Source organism: Miniopterus schreibersii, assembly GCF_964146895.1.
Source record: "Miniopterus schreibersii genome assembly, chromosome: 12".
Taxonomy (NCBI): Eukaryota; Metazoa; Chordata; class Mammalia; order Chiroptera; family Miniopteridae; genus Miniopterus; species Miniopterus schreibersii.
The window spans coordinates 70,956,309-70,979,763 of record NC_138112.1 but is presented as its reverse complement, the minus strand read 5'-3'; the positions used below and the strand labels follow the sequence as shown (position 1 = coordinate 70,979,763).

At 59.3% G+C, this 23,455-nt stretch overlaps 1 protein-coding gene across 1 annotated transcript in view; it reads right to left on the bottom strand.

Moving 5' to 3' along the window:
* The window catches only part of LRP5 (LDL receptor related protein 5), a 74,490-nt gene that overhangs the window by 33,358 nt on the left and 17,677 nt on the right, over nt 1-23,455 (bottom strand). The window contains exons 2-5 of the mRNA XM_081152788.1: nt 16,470-16,866; nt 12,404-12,601; nt 10,129-10,325; nt 9,486-9,617 (exon numbers count right to left, since the gene is read on the bottom strand). Coding sequence (XP_081008914.1) covers nt 9,486-9,617; nt 10,129-10,325; nt 12,404-12,601; nt 16,470-16,866 — 924 coding nt within the window. The remainder of the gene's footprint in view (nt 1-9,485; nt 9,618-10,128; nt 10,326-12,403; nt 12,602-16,469; nt 16,867-23,455) is intronic.

The window sequence follows — 23,455 nt, the reverse complement described above, 5'->3', positions numbered from 1 at the left end:
TTTTGCTGATGAAGAACCTGATGCAGCCCTGGCCAGTGTGCTCAGTGGTTAGAGAATCGGCCGGTGCACTGAAGGGTCGCAGGTTCGATTCCTGGGCAGGGCACATTCCCAGGTTGCAGGTTCAATCCCCAGTCAGAGTGCGTGTGGGAGGCCTCCGATCAATGTGTCTCCCTCACATCGATGTTTCTCTCTCTCTGTTGCTTCCATTCTCTCTCAAAAAAAAACCCAAAAAAACCCCCCAAAACAACGCAAAATAAAATATCCTCGGGTAAGAATTAACAACAACAACAAAAAAAGAGGACCTGGTGCACAGAGAGGTTAAGCTTCTGCCCAAGGGCACACAGCAAGTGGGAAAATAAAGTCCAATGAACACTTCGATCCCTGGAACTGGCACACGCCGAAAGCCCAAGGCTGATGTACCGCCCAGCCAGCTTGGTCACCCCACCACTACCTTTGTTGGTACCTACTTTCAGCCAGACCCTGGACCAGGTGCTGGGGTTGGGGGTGGAAAAAACACATGCAGATCCGTCCCCCTGGTGCTCCTGGGGTCACAGGTGATTCAGTGCCAGGAAGGAAAGTTGGGATGCGGGGGCAGCTAGGATGGGGGGGCTGGCCTCCAGCTCCGAGAGCTGCCGGGATTCACACGGCTGTGACCATCAGCAGATTCCTGTGACCATCAGCAGATTCCTGCAGCAGAGCGGCCAGGGCTCCGTGTGCCTGGCCCCAGCCCTCCACTAACCAGGTCAACACAAAGCCTCAAGCACACTCCCCAGCAGGGAGCCCATTACCAGTGTCCCTTAGAACGCAGCCTCTGTGGCTGAAGCAGTGATTAAATGCTGTGATAAATTAGTGGGTGATAACTGACTCCAAACAGGGGGTCTCCCACACCCCTCAGGCTGCAGGGCCTTTGAGGTTCTTATCTGAGCTTTGCTGAGAAAAGCGAGAAAAACATGAAGACCAGGAGACGGGGAGGGAGCCACAGCTCCGCCTGTTTTCCCTAAGGTCTGAGGAGGCCGTGCCCAGCAGGGAGGCAGCGGGGCGCTCGGTCCAGGGCCAGGCCAGTGTGGGCAAGGCTTCGCCCACAGGTGACCCCCAACGTTGCCTGTAGCAAGGTCAGAGCAGTGACCCTCGTCCCGGGCCACCTGGGGTGGGTGCAGAGCACTGTGCAGGGGCCACGAGGCGGAGAGGCCGACCCCTCCCTGGAACCAGACACAAAGCCCGAGGAGGAGTTTGTTTAAACACCAGGGAAGTAAACTGTTTAGAAGCTAACAGTTTGGCCAAGTGGTTTTCCTTGGGGTTGTCTAAACAAATAGCCTGCCTCACAGCACTGCCAAGGAAAGTGAAACCTTCCCCTCGCTGGCTGGGCAGCAGTCCCCAGAGCCTCCTCCGGGGTGGAGGGGGGCTCCTGACCACACCCCTTCCTCCCTGCACACACACACACACACACACACACGCACACACACGCGCACACACACACGCGCACACACACACGCGCGCGCGCACACACACACACGCGCACACACACAAGCAAGCAAGCGAGAAGCCAGCATCTCTGCCTCTGGGCCGGGCACAGGCCACCAGCACAGGCCAGGCAGGGCATGGCCTTCCTGGCAGAGCAGCAGACCTGAGGGATGGCCGCATGTAACGGGCCTGTCCAGTTCAACCCCCTCCCTCCCGGCCAACATCCACCCCGGCCAAGCCGCCCTGCACCACAGGCGCTGTCCCTGTGCCAAGCCCGGATCACACACAGGTGAGACGCAGAGGGGGCGGCCGTCACACACCAGCCTGGGGGCCAGAAGCGACCCGTCACGGGGTCATGGGCCGGCAGGCCGGGCTCTCTGCAGGCGGCAGGGGACGACCTCTCCTACCTCTTCCAGCTTCTGCGGGTTGCTGGCGACCCCGACCCCCCACTCCTGGGCTTGCGGCTGCATCCCTCCCATCTCCGCCTCCGTTTTCACACAGCCCCCTCCCCTGTGTCTGTGTCTAAATTTCCCTCTTACAAGGTCACCAGTCACTGGATTGAGGGCCCACCTTCACCCCATATGACTGTATCTTAACTGGGTTCCATCTACAAAGACCCTCTTTCCAAGTGAGGTCACCTTCACAAGTTCCTGGGGGACACAACAGGCGGGGAGCGGAGTGTGGAAGGAAAGGTCCCAGGGAAGGTCCAAGGGCACGAGCTCCGGGAAGAAGGAACAGCAGGGAGGCCGGAGCGCAGGGCCTCCTGCGGCTGGGTGGGCAGGAGGGGGCTGACCTCTCAGTGCCCACAATGGGCCGATCTGAGCTCTCAGGCCGGGTGCCCGCCGAGAGCCTGGGATGCTGGGGCAGCTCTGCGCCTGCCCTGCCTTCAGGGAAGCCTGGTGCTCACAGCTCGCTGAGCCCAGCCACGGGACAGACAGGCCACCCGGAAATAAAAGCCCGGCAGGAAGCCCGCGCAAGTGTCCACCGTAGTTATCCCTGGATGACCCCAGGTCCTCCTCTCAGTCTCTGGCAGGGGCCTGCACATGGTCTCTGCTTCGGGGGCCTGGACTGTCCCCGTCACAACCACTCCACGCGTTGGTCACAGCGCTGAAGCCACCATGGGCAATGATGCGTAAGCCAAAGTGTGCAAAGAACCCCCTCCCTGGACACCAAGTCCCATCCCTCCCCCGCCACAAAACATTCTCCTTGGGGATTTTTTTTTTCTCCAGCCACGTAAAACATGTCAAAACCATTCTTAACTAACGAGCTGCATACAAGCAGGGCCCAAGCCCTCTGGCCACAGGAGGTGTGCAACCCTCATGTGAAAAGTAGGTGTGACTGTGACAATATTCGAGAGTAAATCCTGGTGACGGGGGCTGTGAAGAGGGAGGGTGGCTGCCGAGAAACTGCCGACACAACCACTCGACTTCCCTGTGGAGCTCAAACCGCTCTCAGAATCAGAGCTTAGAAGCCGTACACGGTGCGTGAGGCGCGGGCAGGCGCCGGGTGAGGGCACTGCGCGGGCACAGCACCAGGCTCTGGGGCAGCCCCGCAGTGGGTCGGGGCACGGCGCCCCGCACGCAACGTGACCCAACCCCGCAGAGCCGGACCCGGACCGCGCACGGAAAAGAGGTGACCGAGAAACACGCCGGGACACGAACAGCGGCCACCTCCAGGTGGCAAAATAATGGTGGTTTTTATTTTCTCCATTACTTTTTATGATGTTTTCCTTTCTATAGTGAAAACAAATGTTACTTTATAACAAGAAAAAAACCAAGGCTTTAAAACACGGGTGGGTGCGCGAGTTTATCCTTGGAGGATCTGGAGGTCGGGGGGGGGGGGGGCAGGTCTGGACTCTCGGGACAGGGCTTTCTCCCTGGGCGACCCCGGAATGAATGAGCCAGCCCTCCATTAAACTGCCCCTCGGGGACAATTTATGTGGCCTCCAGGTTCTGAGCCATGTGGGAGAGAAGAGCGACAGGAGGGGGAAGGAATGGGCGGGGAACCCAAAGCCCCCAAAGCCCCCACAGCCAAGCAGAGGCTGCTAGCAGGTCGCCAGAGTGGGGGAGCCTGAAAGGTCCTCACGGTTAATCTCCTCCACACCCCGGCGTGGGAAACAGAATTTTTGCGATGAGCAAAGTAACAGTACATCCCAGGGTATGGACGGACCACATGGGCCCAGCGAAAGAGGCAGCCCCCCCCCCCGTCACCCCAGCAGACAGAGTGGACATCACCATGGGCCCCGATGAACCAAGGGCATGGGCCGCCTTGGGCCCAGCACAACTTCTTCTACTGGGTTCTTTTCACGCTAGGGACGGACACAGGGAACAGCCTCTCCACCTCCCGGGCACCCCACCAGCCCTGCTCCCAGCTCCAGCGTCTCCTTCAGCCCTGACTCCCTCCAGCTGCCCTCACAGTGGGCAGAGGTGACTTGGGCCACCTACCAGGCCTGGAGCCGAGTGGAAAAAGCCGGGTCCCAGCCCAGGCTCCCGTCCACCCTGCAGAGTCTAAGGCCATAAACAGCTTCACAGCAGGCAGGCGGCCGGCTTATTTTTGTTTTTTAGCAATTGATAGAGTTTCTCTACTGCCCCCTGGGGTAAGTGGTTGGACAAAAGCTAAAACCGCAGCCCGGCATCCTGGCCCAGGAAACCGTGCCGAGTGACCGCAGGGTCACAAGGCACAGAGGAAGTGGCCGGGCCGGGCGCTGGCTCCACTGGAAACCTGAGGCCCGAGCAGCTGTCCACCCGCAGGGCCCACCCCAGGCCTCCCGGCGAGCACGGAGGGAGCCTGCAGCCGCCAGGAGTGGCCAGGCAGGTGCTGAATCGCATGAAAATGCCGCATCTCAGGCTCGAAGGTGGCTGAGCATCGGCGGTTCACGTGGCTCAATGCAAGTGCACCGCACTTCACAGTTTATAAGGAGCCAGCAGGGAAGTGACCGTGTTTGACCCTTCCAGGTCCACGAGACACGAAGGTCCTGCGTTCTGATGGGGTGACAGCCACTCTGTGCAGGGCCGAGGCCAGACTCAGGTGCCGCAATTCCCACCAAATCACGTCCCCAAGGGGGAGCAAGGAGGGGACAGGAAAGGTCTCCCTTGGTGAAGTCACCTGAGTCATTCCCACTCTGCCGGCAAACGCTCTTGGAGGCAGTTAACCAACTTTCCCAGCACTTCTCCTGGGCCTGACGTTGGTCCCATGAGAAGCCAAAATCCCTTGCTTTCTCCCTCCCTCCCAGGGTGGCGGGGGGGGGGGGTGTAAATGGAGGTCCAGAGCCAAGGGAAAGGGCGCTCTGGGCAGCGGGCACAGCACAGGCGAAGGGTGGGTGGGTCGGAAGGGGCAAACAATCCATTTCTATTGGAACAGGAGGTAAAGGGCGGAAAAGACCCTCCTGGTCTCTCTCTGATGACAAGCCAGCAGGCCAAGGCATCGGTCCAGCTCTACAGGGCTCAGGTCACCACCCCAGGGCATGTGGAATTGGAGGGACAGACGCACAAGGGCACGGTCAGCGGGACCGAGACACGGAACGTGCGGCCGTCACCCAATCCAGAGAGAGCACAAGGGGAACGCACCTTGGCGGGGCTGGGCAGCCGGGGACGTCCCCTGGGCAGCCTGGGGCTCCGCCAGGACTCGGACCCTGCGGGCCCAGAACTGGACTCCAAAGCGAGGGGGGACATCTGAGCTCTGGGTATCTAGGGCTAGGCTGAAGCTGGCCTGGGGCTGCCAGAGCAAGGGGAACACCAGACGGGCTCGGGGGACAGGACCAGCACTGGGGGGGGGGGGGGCGCAGAGAGCCAGCGGGACCAGGAGGGGGGGCTGCTGGGTCTTATCCCCCGGCCCTGGGATGAGTCTTGTCTTTCTAAGAACACAGCACGCTCTCCTCTCCTCTTTCACTTCACTTAAAAGTTGGTTTTCAGGCTCAGACACCAGCGAGCACGTGCTGTGTGGCTCCATTTCTATGACGTCCCGGAATAAGCAAAACTAATCCCGGGTGACGGGAGTCAGGACGGTGGCTGCCCGCGGAGCTGGCGGGTGGGGGGCGGGAAGGCTCCGCGTCCGGGCTGCGCGGAGGTCACGCAGGTTTACACGACTGTCAGGAGGCTCAAACGCACACTCCGTCTGTGCCCCTCGCTGCCTGGAAGTCAAACCTCGGTTCCCAACAACACGCAAGCCACCGCCCGGGCTTGTCACACCGCTTCCTGGGACTGTGCAATCCGACTTCCTCGCTGTTGAAAATTCACGGCCCACGGCTGCGAGCAGCAGCTGCCTCCTGTTTGCAGAGTCAACGCCAGTCACGGCCCGGCGGCGGCCCCGGCGGGCCACAAGGGCCTCCTTTCTCTTCCCTTTGACCTACTTCCCTGATAAGTGACAAGGCGGCCAGACTGGGAACAAATGCGCCCCTTATTCCTCAGTCCTGAGCCCCGGCTAATCCGCCTGGACAGACGGATGGATGTGAGGGGCTCTGAGACGTCAGCCAGTTGTCAGTCTGCCCGTCAGGCCCAACAGTGACGCCTCTGTTCCCCCACCACCACCTCAGCCGGCCACATCCCCGCCGTCTTTTTGTTTCCTGTCCCTGCAAACATCTGTTAAAACTACTTCTTGGCGAGGTGGGGCAGGCGGCCCCGTAAATCACAACATCGAAGCCTCCCGCCCGCCCCGACAGCTCGGGCCTGGGTGGGGGATGGGGAACCCGTCCCAGGGTAGCCGGGGCCGGCGATGAAGCCACAGGGCCTGGACACGCCCACGAGCCACCTGCCCAGGTCATTCAGGCCTGGAGCGGAGGGCGGGGTACACTGCCCAGAAGCCCCCCAGCAATGAGAAATGCATGGGGACAAAAGTCAAAACAACATGGGCACGTCACCACAAAGAGATGGCCGCTGAGAGGGCTGGAGCAAGGGAAACAGCAGGCTTCCTTGGACGGTGGTGGTAACTCCCAAATAAGGCCCCGCTACTGCTGTTTTTAGCCCATTCCACATAATTGGAAAAACATGGGGAAAACCAAAGCCAGCTGGGCGCCTCAGCCGAGCGGCTGCTGCAGGGGGCGGGGAGGCAGAGCGGGAGGCCGGCGGGGCTGGGATCGCCGCCGGGCCCGGAGGCTCCTTGCGTGCTGGCCGCCCCGGGACAAGAGTCACGGGGCTCCCCCGAGTCTCCCCAAGCCCTGGGGCCACCTGCTGCGACCTCCTTCCTAGTCCCAACCCTCAGGACCCTCATCAGGGCCAGCTGAGGAGGGGCTGGGGACCTGAGACAATGCACCCCGAGTCCAACGAAGGGAGTCCCGAGTCTCAAGCCCGGTCTGCGTGGGCCCCACACAGGCATCGTGGACAGCACTCAACCTGCAGCTTCTCATCCGACTGCCCCGTCGTGCCGAGGGAGGGGTTACTCTGCTCTACCCATTTCACTGGCAGGCAAACCGCAGCCCAGAGGCCTGCCGTGACCAGCCCCACTGCACTGGCGCTGGGCAGTGAGACAGCCGCCCCCAGCCCGCCCTCCGGCTCTGCCATCAGCAGCCACTCGACAGGGTGCAGCGCTCTGTTTTCTTCCGTTTGCCTTTGTGTTACCAGGTACTATCTCAGCAGATTTCCACAATCGGTACCCAGGCACATCGTCAGCACTCAAAAGTCCACATTCTACATAAAACTTATGTCCTGTTGGATACAGAACTGCACACGCCAGGGGACAGTGGCCACCTGGACAGCCCCACGTGCAAGAAAAACAAGCAGGTGCTCAGGTGATAGGATGATGGATTTTAATCCAACCTTTGCCTCGCGGGCGGGAGATCAGGTCAGAAGCCCCGTGTGCGGGCGGGGTCCTTGCTCTCTGTGACATCTGAAGCCCTCGGCGCTTTTCAGGCTTCGTGCGTGGTCCCGTCTCTGACTCGCTGTCTGTCCCCCAAAGGGACAGTCCTTCAAGGACAGAATCCGTTTCTCACTCGTGCGCTGTATCCCTCTGGCTTAAGGCACAGGGAGGCATTTTAGAACAGCCTCGAATTTCCACTTCCGAGGAGCCTCTGGGTTTTTTCTCAGCTCAAACGACAACTTTCAGAAAACTCTGTTTACCTCTTCACACCCCAGAGGCCCTGGAGCAAAACCTCAAATGGGTGCAGGGCAGGGCTCTGGAGGCCCCAACAGCCCCCAGAACTAATCAGTCCTTTACACACTCTCATGTAAAGAGTGACTCCCTCCCGTCACTTTATCTCCTGGGAGCCTGTCCCTCCTTTTGACACAACACCCGAGATAGACGGGGCGTCTGGAGTGACCGCACAAATCTGCAGGCTCAGCATAAAAAGTCCCGGGGCCGCCTCTGCAGATACCGCTCGGCCCCACCCCCACCCAACCGGCCCCTTGGAATGACAACAAAAACGTGTTTCTTCCTCGCACTTGGCATTACTGATTATTTGTAAGTGTCCTTCACAGCTGTGGCGGGAGGGGGGGTGGCCCTGAGCAGCTGAGACCTGGGGGAATCTGCTGGCTTGCTGTCCCTGCTGGAGGAGGCTGGGTGCTATGGATCAGCATCCCCCTTTCCACACCCCCCACAGCTTCCCACAGGAAGGGCAGGCTTGGCTGCTAATCCACCAGGTCCACCCATGCCGTCTCCTCCAGGAAGCCCTCCCAGGAGGCTGGCCTCCTCTACTCTGTCCCCTGCACATGCTCCCCCCGCACCATTGCAGCAGAGGGCTCCCCAAGGCCGCTCTGGGCCTGCACGTGGAGATGCACAGTTAGCATTTGCAGAAAGAACGCAATGCCCTCCAAAGGGCTCAGCCACGGGCAGGGAGTTGCCAGGGCTCGGAGGTCCAATGATTGGAACACTAGGAACCAGAAAGGAGGCAGGAGTCCCTGTGAGCCCACAGCCCCCGCCTCCTCCGGATGGAGAAGAAACCGGCCCTCCCCCAGGGCACGGGAGGACCCTCGGGCAGGGAGACACACCCAGGCCTCCAGCACCCTGCCCCAGCTCCCTCCACCTGAGGCAATGAGAAGCCCACAGCATGAATGGCAGACGTGGCTGCATACGCGATGTTCCTTCGTCTCGCTGGGCGCCCCACACACAGCTTTACATTCCTGTGAGCACACTGGGTCCTCCACAGCTTCCCTGGGCAGAGGGTGGTCTGTGACCCCACCTCACCGGGGAGGGAAGGGGAGGCACAAATGGCCAGGCCCCAGCCACCAGCCACCCCCAGGTGACCAACGACACTTGGTACCCCAAGTGGCCTGGGCAGGTCCTTTCCAAAACTCCAGGCTTCTCCAGCTATGCAACTTCACTGGGCCATGAGTCTGGGATCCTGTCAGGACCCACACCCCATGTTTGCCTACACCCCATTCCTGGAATTCGGATGCATGAGAGATCCTCCCAGGGCCCCTTAACAAAAGCTGCCTGCCCAAGTCCCCCATCGGGGCCAGGTGCCCGACAGGCACTTCTGCACAGTCCACCCTCTGGGAGGGTGTCGTGTCCTTCCCCAAATGTCCACATGCAGCCTGGCTCCAAACACCCCAAGTGGGCAGAGAGGGCACCCAAGCCTGCATGCGCCACACCCCTCCCTCCCCCAGAGCAGACATCACAAGCCGGTCCGCACAGGGTCGGGCCGGCATCCCCAGTCAGCGCGGCCAGGTCCCCTCCCGGCAGCACAACTCGGAAACAGCAGAATCAGAAAGAACAAAAACACCCAACGGGGAGGCAGGTCCGAGTGTGCGCCCGCTTCCAGAGGCCCGGCACTGAGGTGCGAGGCTCGGGCGGCACCCCAGAGAAGGGAGGGCCCTTTATTAAACATTAACCACAGTCTGAGCCCTTGAAACACCCAGCGCCTGAAAATTAAGGGCAAGAATTAAAAGGTGGTGAAAGACCTGAAGCAAAGGAAAACCACGGTGTGTGGGGGAACCTGCTGAACTCGGAGCGAAAATCCCCATCAGGACCGGCTCCCCATCAGAATTTCCCCGGGGCTGCTGTGGCAGGAAGACCCCACGGGACGGACGGGACGGACGGGACGGACGGGCGGAGGCCCCTCTGCCAGGGCGGCCCAGCCAGCGCCTGCGTCTCACCTGCCTTGCACGTCCGGCCGTTGTCCTGAAGCTGCACGCCCGTGGGGCAGGCGCACGTGTAGAAGGGCTCCCTCGGGGACAGCAGGCACAGGTGGGAGCAGCCACCATTGTCCTCCTCGCACTGCGTGGGGACTGGGGAAACAGGGCGGGGTGAGAGACGTTCCAGTCCTCCACCTCCTCGTGCCCTGGGGGCCCCAGCGGGTCCCTCCTGTGGCCTCAGGCCATCACCATGGCACCCCATCCCGCCTCACCGCCGACTCCCGCCACGCCCGGCGTCAGCCTCACCAATCCCTCAGGGCCCAGGTGTGGGCATCCTCCGGCCCGGGCCCTGGTCCCCATTCTTCTACAACGAAAGGCCCTCGTCTCCTTCAGGGCCCCACGAAGGACGCCTCCTACAGGAAGGCTGCCCTCAGCCTTCCCTGGCAGGATCTCAGAACCTGCCCGTATGGTCATGACCGGGACCCCTGACGCAGTCCCACGCTAGCTTTGCAGAGGAGCCCCAACCGGGCCACTCTCGGCCTGCCCCTTACTCCGGGAGGCGCACCTCTCTCTGCTCCGGCAAGCACCCCCCCCCCCCATCCACCGGCCTGAGGGTCAGCCTCCCCCCCAGCACGGGCCCCTCTCCCCCGCCCGCCCGACTCACAGTAAGGCTGTCGCTCGGGGCTGAACACCTGGATGTCCATGGGCGAGTAGAGGGCTCGGAGGATCTCCTTCCGCTTCTCCCCCGTCTTCTTGTTACAGGCGTGGATGGAGCGGGTCTGCCAGTCGGTCCAGTACAGGGTGTCCCCCGAGAGCGTCAGGGCAAAGGGGTGCGTGAGGCTGCCCTCCACCACCTTCTGCCTGCGGGTGCAGGAGGGTGGTCACTACCATGCCCCCAGCCCCTGGTACAGCACCAAGGACAGAGTAAGTTCAAAAGGGGTTACGGGCCCTGGCTGGTGTGCTCAGTGGTTAGAGCGTCGCCCGGCACACTGAAGGGTCGCAGGTTCGATTCCCGGTCAAGGGCATGAACCTCGGCTGCAGGTTTGATCCCCAGCCCCGGTTGGGGCGCCTGCGGGAGGCAACCAATCAGTGTGTCTCTCTCACAGAGTTGTTTCTCTCTTTTTCTCTCTCTCTTGCTCCCTTCCTCCCACTCTCTCTAAAAATCAGTAGAAAAAATATCCTCCAGCGAGGATTGACAAGGAAAACAATAAAGGTGTCGCGGACCACCCAAAGCCACACGCTCATGCCCTTTGTTGATTTGACCAGACATAACCTCTTTGTTCTCTTGATGCCTCACCTCAATAAATTATTGAATTTCACCTCAATAAATTGTGTTTTAAACAATTTATTGAGGTGAAATTCCCATAACACGTAATTAGCCATTTTGAAGTGAGTAATTCAGTGCCGTGCAGCACATTCACAACACTGGGCAACCACCACCTCTATCTAGTTCCCAAACTTTTCCATCAGCCCACAGGAAAACCTTCATAAGGCTGGAGAATGAAATGAACCAACAAAATGTCCTGGCACATAGCAAGTGCTACAAAAGGGTCAGCTACCACCACCATCTCCAGCACCACCACCACCTCCATCATCACCATCACCACCACCACCACCATCTCCATCACCACGACCATCATCACCATCACCACCACCACCACCATCTCCATCACCACCACCACCATCTCCATCACCACCATCACCACCACGACCATCATCTCCATCACCACCACCTCCATCATCACCATCATCTCCACCACCACCATCTCCATCACCACCATCTCCATCTCCAACATCACCACCACCACCACCATCTCCATCACCACCATCTCCATCTCCAACATCACCACCACCACCACCATCTCCACCACCACCTCAACCATCACCACTAGCATCTCCATCTCCACCACCACCTCCATCACCACCACGACCAGCATCTCCATCACCACCATCAGCAGCAACAACACCACCACCACCGTCACTGCCAACATGACCGCCACTATTGACATTATCACAGTCACCACCACTAACACTATCACCACCATTAGTATGTTTTAAATGCCACCATCACCCTCACTCTCCCTTGTCACAGTCCCTCAACCAAGGCACCCCCATCTTCAGCCTTTCCAGCCTCTAATCTACCCTTCATAACTGCCAGGACCACTCAGCTCCCCAAGGACCACAGTCCCAGGCTGCCACACTTTCTAAATCTCAAACCAGGCCCCAGGCCAATGTCCACTCACAGGGACTGTGACAGAATGCTCTGATCCAGCCCTAGGTGCATGGCTCAGCTGTAAGGAGCAGTCCAGGAGGAACTGAGGCCTCCTGCCAACAGCCATGACAGTGATCTTGGAAGCAGATACTCCAGCGTCAGTCAAACCTTCAGATGACCACAGCCCCAGCAGGAGCCTGACTGTAACCTCAGGACACACCCTGAGCCAGAATCACCCAGCTAAGCCACTCCAAATTTCTGACCCCCCCAAAACTGCTGTTTTACACCACCAACTTTTGGGGTATTTTGTTACACAGCAATAGATAACCAATACATAAGGCCGGATAAAACCTGACAAAACTGCCAACGTCCTCAAGTCTGTCTGAGTTGGTATCTGCCTGTGTCTGCAGACACCAAGCCACTGAGTGCCCCCCATGCTGTGTCATCCCAGCCCTTGGCACTGGCACCCACACTCCCTGCCTGGGCCAGGAGCCCAGCCAGCACAGCAACGGAGTGAGACCCTGCTCAGGGTGTGATGTTAAAGGAGGTGTGTGTGTTCTATTACAGTTCTAAGAGTTCTGAATTCTTCAGGCCCCCAGGATTGAGATGCAAGACTATGGGCCTGAGTTAAGGACACCTGCCAACACCCAGCTTGCACGGCTGAGGCCCTGGCAGCAGCTGGGGTGCAGTGGGGAAGGTGAGGGCCCACAATTGGGGAGCCACTTACCGGAACGAGCCGTCCAGGTTGGCACGGTGGATGAAGCTGAGCTTGGCGTCCGCCCAGTACAGCTTCTGCTCCTCCAGGTCGATGGTCAGCCCGTTGGGCCAGTAGATGTCCGAGTCCACAATGACTTTCCGGGTGCTGCCATCCATCCCCGCCCGCTCGATTCGGGGTGTCTCACCCCAGTCTGTCCAGTACATGTACCTGATGAGGGGACAGGGGAGAGTTAGTTAACACATCTGCTTTTTGTTTTTGTTTTCTGTCTCCAGGAATGCAAACAGGAAACAGAGACAGTGAACTTGCCCTAACGTCTCACACATCAGAGATAATCAATGTTTAGGGCCTGGGGTGTTATTACTTCTGATTGGTTTTCTAAGCAGTTAGCAACATACTAATTTTTAACAAAGTTGGGTTATCAAAATACACCGTTTCCAATTGTTCTCAGTTAGCAATATATTCTAGGTGCTCTGTCTTTTTACTTATAGAAATCACTCTCTTGTTCTTTCAATGGTGATTAGTAGCGTAAATTATTTAAGTAACTCCATGTTGGCGTCTGAATTGTATCTGATTTTTTGCAACTACGAAAATGCTGTAAATGAACTTCTTAAAGACAATTAAAGACATGTGGGATGGAATGCAATTTAGCACTAAAATGAAAAACCATGAAAGAACCTTAAAAGTACATTAAGTAAGCCCGGCCGGGCGTGGCTCAGCGGTTAAGCGTCAACCTAGGATCCAGGCGATCAGGGTTCGATTCCCGGTCAGGGCACATGCCTGGGTTGTGGGCTTGATCAATGACTCTCATCATTGATGTTTCTGTCTCTCTCTCCCTCTCCTCTCTCTGAAATCAATAGGAATGTATATTTTTTAAAAAAAGTACATTAAGTGAAAGAAGCCAATCTGAACAGCGTCACTCTGCGGCGTCCTAGCTCCGTGGCCCACGGGCTCCCTTCTCTCCAAGCTGCTTCCCTCTATTCCGAGCCCGTCCCATCGCCCTGGGCCTCCATTTCTTCAGAGGTCAAACCTCATCCCGTTTCAGCAGGCCCTGAGCTGCCACCCACCAGGGACCAGCCTGGTCATCAGAGATGTGGGGGAACAAGCCTGGCCTGGCCCTTTGGGGGTCTCTGTCCAGCAGGAGAGGGAAAATGGTCACCCAGAGCTGCCACCTGCCCCCGACAGGAGCTCTGTGGCCACAGGAGCTGCAGGTACCCCAGGGCCACCCCCTCCCGTGGGGTCACGCAGGCTTCCCGAGGGGTGTCACTTCTGAGCTGCTGCCATCACCACCTTCCTGTGATGAGCTTGCAAATGAGCAGGGGCTTTCTACAAAATGTACCCTCCTCCTCCAACTGCATCCAGCTGTTGTCACCGAGCTCCCAGCCTCAGTGGGGAGAGACAGGAGAGAACACCTCTCCAAAAAGCCTCCCTCGCTCTGCATCTAGTGAGAACCCGACTGACCCAGGGAAGCGGGAATTCTATGCCCATCTTCAGATGAGAAAACTGAGGCTCTGCCAGGGGCCTGCCCCGGGTCACGGGCCAGCGGCAGCTCAGGGAGCGCAGGGTGGTTCTCTGGTGAAGGCCAGGTCGGGGCCGTCATATGACTCAGGCCCCTGCCAGCAGCCTGGGTGTGGGTGCACTTTTCCTGGCAGCCCCAGGCTTGCAGGTGCTGTCGGCCAGCTCGGCAGAGGCTCCCGACGGCCTGGCGCAGGGGTCGCTCTCTCCCCCCACAGCCGGGAAGGGAACCGCCCCTGTCACCCCCCACCATCCACCCCCTTGCCAACCTCCCCCCACCCCAGGGAAGGTATCGGGAGAATAAATCTCAGAGCGACCCCCTCACGGCCTCCCCAGATGCTCCCGTGGCCAGCGGGACAGGCCAGAAAATGTGAGGGCCCGGGACCTCCGCGAGGAGCATAATTCACATTCCTTCCCGAGTTTCGTAACAGGCCGCGGTTTCCTTAAATGGGGAAGCTGCGAGCCGCGGGGTGAGGGCCGCCGGCGGGGACGTGCTCTGCAGGCTCGGCCCGGCCGCAGCCCGGCCAGATTCCGAGGAGGAAAATCCACTTCCGAAGGCAGGCAGTGGGCCTGGGCTGTGCGCAGCCTGTGGTTGTGGTTGTGTTATTTCAGGGAACGGCCGCTCTGCATTCTAAAGAGGGGGTTGGGTTTCAGCCCAGCTCCAACTTGAGACCCAGGAGCCACTGCAGCCCCTCATGGGCTGGCACCAGCCGGGCCTCCCCCGGCACCGGGCTGCCAGCCTCCTGGCCCCTGGGACTTGGGGACTCAGGGCCACAGGGTCCTCCCCAGGGCCCACTCTGCCTCCTTGAAACTGTACCAATCTCACTTCTGGGGTCCGTGGCCATGCCAGCCACCACCTCCTGGAAGGTGGTCGGTGACTCCAGGAGTCTTGGAATCACGCTGGTGTGAGAGGTCTGAGAGGGAACCATTCACCAGGCAGCAGACACCACTCCGAGGTCAGCCTGGCCCCCGGGCGGCTCAGCTGTTCGGAAAGGGAAGCGGGGCCTACAGGGAAGTCACTGCCCGGGATGGACCCCAGTCTAGGACACTAAGGCTGGGGTGCTCCTCTGGTGGTGGGGACCCCAGGTTATCTGGCCTGACCTCAGCGACACACACACACACACACACAGTTTGCACACAAACCAGCCAGCTCCCCCAGGACAGCAGAAGCCAGCCCAGTACACTTGCTAAGTCAACACACAGATGTGAGGAGGCTCACTGGGCCACACAGGGCCCCTCACCTGACCTGTTCCCCAAGTTTCCAAACCCCCCCCCACTCCCATGGGCCTCCGGCTCCCCCAGCCTGGCCTGCAGGCAGCGCAAACAGTCACAAGCACGAGTTCCCGGTCAAGACAGGGCCAGATTCAAATCCCGTCTCTGGGGTTTTCTAACTGAGACAACTCAGGGATGTCCCACAGACAGGCCTCCCTCGCTGTCTTCATCTGCAAAGGCCCAGGCTGGTACTTCTCCGAGGGGAGTGACATTAAATCAACTAACACAGTGTTTCCACAGGGCCTAAGGCCCCCCCTAAAAAGCTGCTGTGCTGCTGTTTGAGACGAGAGTCGCCTCTGAGGACTGAACCAGCGGGGAACTGGACAAACACGACCACTGCTCAGTGGCCGCCAGGGGGTGGTCACCTGGCCTGGTGCAGCCCAGGTAAGAGCGCAATATTCCCCGGCTGCAGGAGGGGGGACACATGGCTGAGCGAACAGCTTCCCCTCAGGGAAGTCTGGACGGAGCCGGCCTCTAACTCTGCCTGTGTTCCTGTCCTTCCCGCCTTCGCCAGCCCCGCCTGGAGCTCGAGGCCAGGCCCTGGGCCGCACGGGCCCGTGAGCCAGAGCGACGCAGAGGGGAGCAGAGGGCTTCTGGGACAGACCAGAGAAAGATCCCCCGGCAAGTTCTACTTGCAGGCGTGGAGCTTCACCTTTCCCACCTGTTTTCAGTCAGGGTGGTTATGAAGGGGGCGGAAGGTAAAAATTCCCCCTTTGGCGCGTCCGCCTCCTGGGCGGCCACTGCACACACGTCAGATGCGGCTAACGATTCCGATCCACGGCCCCGCGCGTCAGCTGCCTCGGGCGCGGTAAGTTTAGAAAAGACACCTGGGTGTGGGTCAGTGGTTAGGGCGCCAGCCTGCACAGCGAAGGGTCTCGGGTTCGATTCCCCATCAAGGCCCATACCTGGGTTGCAGGTTTGAGCCCGGCCCTCGTCAGGGCTCACGCGGGAGGCAAAAAGTCACTGTGTCTCTCTGACATTGACGTTTTTCTCTCTCTCTCTGTCTCTTCCTCTCCTCCCCCCTTCTACTCTCTCTAAAAAAAAAAAAAAAAAATCAATGGCAAAAATATCCTCACATGAGAATTAACAAAAAAATAAAAACGCACATGACTCTGGGCCACAATGGGGAGTGACTCTATTCTCAATAACAAATTCTGAAAGGTGAACTCATTTCTAAGACTGCCAGGTTTTCTATGAAAAAGCCACCTGGGCTCAAGTAAATTCAAGAGGGAAACCACGCCCCCACCCCACCCCACCCCAAGCCCACCACGGGGGAGGCGGCGAGGTTTACCCGTGCGCGGGGTCCAAGGCGATGGCCCGAGGCTGGTCAAGGTCCTGCCAGAAGAGGACCTTGCGGGACGTGCCGTTGAGGTTGGCCACCTCGATGCGGTTGGTCTCCGAGTCCGTCCAGTACAGCTTCTTGCCGACCCAGTCGCAGGCCAGGCCGTCGGGCGACACGAGGCCGGAGATGACCACGTGCTGCACGGCGGGCCCCGTCTGGTTCAGGTAGGTCTGTTTGATGGCCTCTTCGCTCACGTCCGTCCAGTACACAGTCCCCTTGGAGAACTGAAAATCCACCGCGGCCGCGTCCTCCAGGCCACTGACCACGGCGGTGGACTCCAGCTTGACTCCCCCGGCGTCCACCAGCCGCACATCCCGGCGGTTGGCAAACAGCAGGAGCGGCGAGGCTGTGGCAACAGAAGTGACCAGTGAGGACCACTGGCCGAGCCAGGGGCGCACAGCCGGGGACAGGGGCTGTGGCCTGGACCACGCCGGCACCCGCCCGGCCATGCCCAAGGCCCTCCGCTCCCTCCCGCCACTCCCTGAGGCGCTGCCAGGAAGGCGCCCGGACAAGCCCACGCCTCGCCCCTCAGGGTCCCTTTCTCTGCGGCACAGCGTTGCTGCTGCTGAAATCGCCTCCCAGGCCCAGGCGCCGGCTTCCTGCCACGCCCCCCGCCTCCCAGCAGGTGCCACGGCCGGGCCACACGGGCCTTCGGGGGCTCACACAAGTCACACAGCCTTCGTCAGCCCGATGCTGGGGGGAGGGGGCCGGGGGCGCAGGGTGGGCAGAGCCTCAGGATTCCCTTACACGTCCTGCACCACTGCCCCACCCAGCCCCTTTCCCGGGGCTGTGGCCTCAGTTCCCCACTCTGGCTGCCGCCACCCTCAACTCAAACCCCTCCCACAGCGCCCAGTGCCATTCAGAGCAAGGTCAGGCTCGAATCCCGGCCCCCCCCCCCCGTAGGACTCAAGGGCAGGCCCCTCTGTGGGGCTCTGCCCCTCCCACTGTCACCATCCCTGTCACCATGTGGGCTCTGCCATTCTTTGTGGCAGGAAGGGACATGGTAAAAATCGCACAATGGGATGTTACGACTGCACCTCAGGTGGACATCCTGGCCTCCCACAGGGGACGATGGCCACCAAAGAACTTCTGTCCTCAAATCTCGCCCCTCCCGCCCAGGCAGGCACAAACAGGTAACAGGACACTCGCTGCCACAGGCGACGGCTCTGCAGCTGACACACAGTGACCCCACCTGGTCCCACGACCTCTCGGGCTGTGGGTGACATACGCCCACTTTACAGAAGGGGAAGACGGGCTTTGAGAGGAGCCCGCGCGGCGAAGCTCAGGCACCGAAGGCCTCTGCGGCACAGGTGCACTCAGTGCGTGAAAATGAATCACTTTCTGCGTGTTCGTACGTCAGTAAAAAGGTTTTAAGAATTAAAAACGAAACTTCCGCTGTGTTTCCAGCTGCTCACAAAAACTTCCCCCAATGTGCCGAGGGTCCCAGCGGGCCCTGCATTCCAGGGGAGCCCACTTGCCCGTCTAAGAACACCCCCCCCACCAGAGGCACGTAGCAGCTGCTCTATAAACGCGAGGCGTCTGCGTTTCACCCGCCCCGCCTGCAGCACCCCAGCTTCCGGACAGTGAGTTACCTCTCCCTGTGAGAGGTGGGAAGGAAAGGGGAGGGTTGTCCACACCCCACCAGAGGCTCCAGGACATGGAGAAACCGTGATGCCCACCACTGGAGGCCTGGCCAGTAGTCAGGTAGCATCCGGGGGCCAGATGCTTTTGGAGGATCCGGAACTATCTATGGGAAGATCAATAAGACCACAGGCGGGGGGGACCCTCCCAGGGAAGAGGGTTGTGCGTGGGGTCCGGAGGGACCGCACAGCACACCCCGGGTGACCTGGCACTCCCAGAGCTCCTTCCCATTAATCATCGCCATGCTGTGCTCGGGACTGGACCAGGGGTGACCAGTGATCCCATCCCGCCGGGAGCTGTGCGGGCCTGGGCTCCCCCGGTGCCCTGCAGCAAGGTCCTGGCTCATGCCAGGATGACAGGACATGCCCGGGATGCTGAGCCTAAACCCACGCGGAGGTTCTTCACGTTCTGGAGTCCCAACGCCCCAAAGCCCTCCGAGACGCCGATCCTCCCCCAGAACGGGCACACTCAGGGCGCTTGCATGGTGCTGTCACAGGCCCCCTGGCATCCCCCCACCAGGGTGACCCAGCTCCGGCCCAAGAACCCCTCGTTAAAGCAGGAAGAGGGACGTCGACTCTTCCTTCCACCCTAAGTCAGCATCTCTGGTCTCAGGAGGGAGCAGGCTCGGGATGCCACAGGTAACCCAGGTGTGAGCAGCAGCAGGTGGATCCATGGCCCCCGGGGAGGGAAGTGGGGGGCAGTGCCCCAGGGGGGCGAGTCGCCAGCCCCAGCACCGGCCAGAGAGCCAGTAAACACTCTGGCTCTCCCAGGGCAGGGTCCCAGAGGGGACAGGCGGGGAGGGGTGGCAGGAAGCTCTGGGAGGCGGCCCCAGGCACACCAGAATCTCGCCGCCTCTGTTCTTTCTCCCCGAACTGGAAAGACCACATTTCCCCATGTTTGCACTCTGGGCAGTTCAGGTGCACCCTTCAAAGGCCGCGGATGGGGGTGGTTTTCCATGTTCTGTGCTTTCCCAAACCGAGGCGTGGGGAGGGGCGGTGGCCAGGGCGGGCACGGGCCTTGGCAGGGGGCTCTTCCCAGGAGGAGCCGTTCCTGCCGCGAAGACAGTTAGAGACTCACTTCCTAAGCTGTCAGAGGGCACCCCCTTCCCTCTCCCGTCACGTGGGGCGCTCACAGCGAGGGGGGCCTCTGCGTGGGTGGCTGCCTGCCTTCCCCAGCTGGCACCCGCTGCACCTTCCCTCCCGTCCCCTCCTCAGGGCCTGGGCCACCCCGGCTAACATGGCCCCATGCCAGCGAGGGGCCTGGGTGCCCCAGCTCATCCGGGAGACGGGTCCGCCCCTCCCACAGGTGGAGGAAGGCTGGAAGGCTAGGGGCAGGACGGATGGACAGAGGGATGCCAGGGCAACGTGGGGGGGAACGGGCCCGGGGGGGGGGGGGGAGGCCGGCCGAGACCAGGAGGGCGGCGGCAGAGTGTCACGTAGCACGCAGACGCCATCCGGGCACACGCGCCGGGCCAACGACCCAGCCTGGTGTCCTGCTATCCAGTGGGGGAGACAGGCAAGCAGTAACTGTAGTAGATCGGGTGATCTGGTACCTGGCAACACACACTGCGGTTTGGAAAAACAGAGCGGGGCTAAGGGTTTGGGAGTGCCGGTCCCATGAGACGGTCGTGGTGGTCTCGCTGAGAAAGTGACAAAGGGGCAGGCCTGAGGGAGCGAGGGAGGCCGGAGGGAGGCGTCCCGGGTGGAAGCAGCAGCCGGTGTGAATGTCCCAGGCGCCCCAGGTAAAGAGGCTGTGGCTCCTGGAAAGGTGCTTTGCCCTGGCCAGGTGGCCCAGCTGGTTGGAGCGACGTCCGGTAAACCCAAAGGTTGAGGGTTCGATCCCTGGTCAGGGCACGTATGGGGGGCAACCGACTGACCTGTCGCTCTCACATCGGTGTTTCTCTCTCTCCCTCTCGCTCTCAAATCAATTTTTTAAAGCACGTATCTTTGGGTGCGGATTGAAACAAACAAAAACAAAGAAAGGTGCCTTGACCTGCCCAAGGTGACTCCGCCAAGGGACGATCTCTGGACAGGTGGCCTGGACTTTGGGAAGAAACAATGCCAGGGGAGAAAGAAGAGGAGGGGACAGTGGCCACCACTGCACTCCAGGGGTCACCAGATGCTGGACAACCCTTTCTGAAACCACCGTGGCAACTGGTACCAAGGACCATAAAAACATCCGAACCCTCCCCCTGGGGACCAGCGTCGCGGGACTTGAACACCCAAGAAGGAAAAGGTCCCGGTCACAGTATCTGCTGCAGCCTTATTTGTAATAAGAAAAGACACAAGCAAAACATCCCCAGTCTCAGGGTAACCAGACGGTGCTTAGTGGAAAGTTGTGTCCGTTAAGTAAGAAAATGATGGCAGAAACATCAGAAAATGTTAAGTCAAAACACACACACACTGGACGTGGCTCTCACCCTGATGGCACTGGAACTGCGGTTAAGAGAAAGCGCCAGGTGGGGACAGACCTGAGAAGGAGACCGGCCAAGGGGAAGACGACCTTGTTGAGTCTCTGGGTAAATATATTTTTAATGTCTGAACCCCAGATTCCATTTATGTTGCGATGAAGTTATCTGTACACATATTTTTTCCCCGGCGATATATCACGAGGGCAAACAGCGCCAGCCAGCCCCCCGAGTGTGAGCCCTGGGGCCAGCTCAGGGTGCTGGCTCAGCACAGGGCCGGCTCAGGCCTGGGCCTCTCAGGCCTCGACGTCCCGTCTGCGAAAGCGAGGTAATTACTGCACGTCCACACCGGAGACCTCGAGCCTGCATGCAAAGGCCCCATCAGGTTACAGCGCTTCTAGGGCGGGAGCCGATCTAGGGTGGGTCTGGCGTCCCAGTCAGCATCAGAGAAAAGGCCACAGTCCCCCCTCGGCCTCAGGTACCAGGGCCCGTGACTCACTGACGGCCCCCACCCCAGGAGAGTCAGGAGTCTGAAAGCGAGTCCCGGTGCCAACAATCCCATTTTAATCCATGTAAGCATATCCAGCTTTTATATATAGAATTCATAACAGATGTCTGGGCCTCCATCCCCGTAGCCTGTATTTTACACTGTTCACATGGTTACACTAAACACAGCCCAACGCAAGGTAATCCAATCCCTGGCTACTGCACCAAAATCAGCCACACTGTAAGCACAGGCCTTATTGATATTCACCAAGCGTTACATTGCTCACTGGAGCAGGCCAGGCCCGGACGCAAACTACGGGTTCACCAGTCAGGGACGGTCCTGCGTCCCGCGCCAGCCCTACGGGGAAGGCCAAGGAATGGAAGACGGCGCGGGGCCACGTTCCAGGACCTACAGTTTAGCTGGCCAGGGCACGCACCGCACACACACACACACGGGCAGTTAACCACCTAAGCGAAAAGAAAAGGCAGCCCGGCCGGCGTGGCTCAGCGGTTGAGCATCGACCTAGGATCCAGGAGATCACGGTTGGATTCCTGGTCGGGGCATGTGCCCGGGTTGTGGGCTCGATCCCCAGTCGGGGGTGTGCAGGAGGCAGCCGATCAATGACTCTCTCATCATTGACGTTTCTATCTCTCTCTCTCCCTCTCTCTCTCTGACATCAATAAAGATATATTTAAAAAAAAAAAAAAGGAAGATGAGTGGCATGGACAGGCGGTGCTGGGAGCCTGGGGGGAGAATGTGCTGTCAGATGGACCTGGCAGGCTTCTGGGAGGAGGAAGAGCTGGTTATGGGTGGCCCTGGCAGGCTTCCTGGAGGAGGGGAGACTGGAGCCTTGAAAGATGAACAAGATTTAGCAAATGCTGAGCATGCCCTGGCCTGACACCAAGATGCATCTACGCACTCCAGTTAATTAATTCCACTCACAACGGCTTATAAACAACCTCCCTGATGCCTAACAGCTCCGAGGGCCTTCTAGCTTGACTTTCTCAAACTGGTTATTCCCGCTACCCACCCTGCCCACCATCTGCACCCCCATGACCAAGGGCAGGAGTTCCTTCTTGCCACCTCTGCCCGGGCCCACTCCCGCCTCCCCTCTGCTGTTCTCCTGCCCACCTGTCCAGCCCTGCGCCAACGCCACGGGCCCAAGCACGAGGCTGTGTAACCCGCCCAATGCCCGCCAAGCCGGTCCCTCCTGATCACTCCTTCAGGCTGTCCCGGGCCCGCTACACCCACATTTTATAACCAGCTTCCCAACTTCTACAAATTCTCTGTTGCAATTTTTATGGTACTTTATTTAACATTTTTACAATGTAAAAAAAGGCAACAATGTCACAGCTTAGCTGGGGGGCAGGGGACAGATACAATGTTGCTTTATTGAGTGAAAGTGGCTTTAATTATTGATTAAATTCTGGTGGAGCCAGGTGGAGGTCACAGCTGCCCAACCTGTGAATGTACCTAACACTCCTGGACACTTGGTTACAATGGCCAACTTTATGTTATGTGTAATTAAACATAATTCAAAATAATATAAATAAATAAACAGGGTGTAGTAATATTATGGAATATTATAAGCTGCTGGAAAGAATGAGAACTGCAGTGGGCTCAGGCCCAAGTGACAGAGCTGCCGGCCGGGGGTTCGGTGGTCATGAACCAACGCCATGTGTTAAGTAAGGTGTCTTCAGACAGAAACGCACGTAACAAGGCTGTGTACTGACCGGCGGGCGAAACCGCTGTGGCCAGAGGCTCGCAGGAACCTCACCTGAGCTTCCCCGGGGAGCGCAGGGTCAGTGTCCGCGAACTCAGTGTTTGCAGTAACCTCACGGAACACAAATGCCACAAGTACCGAGAATCGACAGTGTAAATACACGCACTTTTATCCGCACACGCCTGTAACTACGGCTACACCTAGTTCCGTGTGGTGAAACCCACGCATTCGTGGCAGTCCTTGCGGCTGTAGGCTGACAGGTCCCGGGTGCCTTCTAACCTTCCCCCTTCCTATGCCTGTCGGCACCTTCTCCAAAGCAGACACCTGGCTTCCGTGGCTGTCTGCACGTTTGCTTTCGCTCAATATAAACAACGCCCACCTCTGCCGCCTCTCACCCCACCCCACCTTACTTCTCGGACACGGACACCCCAGGCCATATCACCACTGGCGCCTCTACATGGCACCCCCTCGCCACCCCACTTCCTTGAACGCCAGGCACCAACATTTCTGTACTGGGGGGGAGGGGCACTGTTGGGAATCGCATGGAATTACAGAGATTGGGGAAAGTGACATCTCTGTGACATTGTCTTCCCATCCACGAACACAACTTAGGTACTTGAAGTTCAAACCATCATTTTTGAAAAACTAGCGTGACTACCAAGGAGACTGGAAAATCC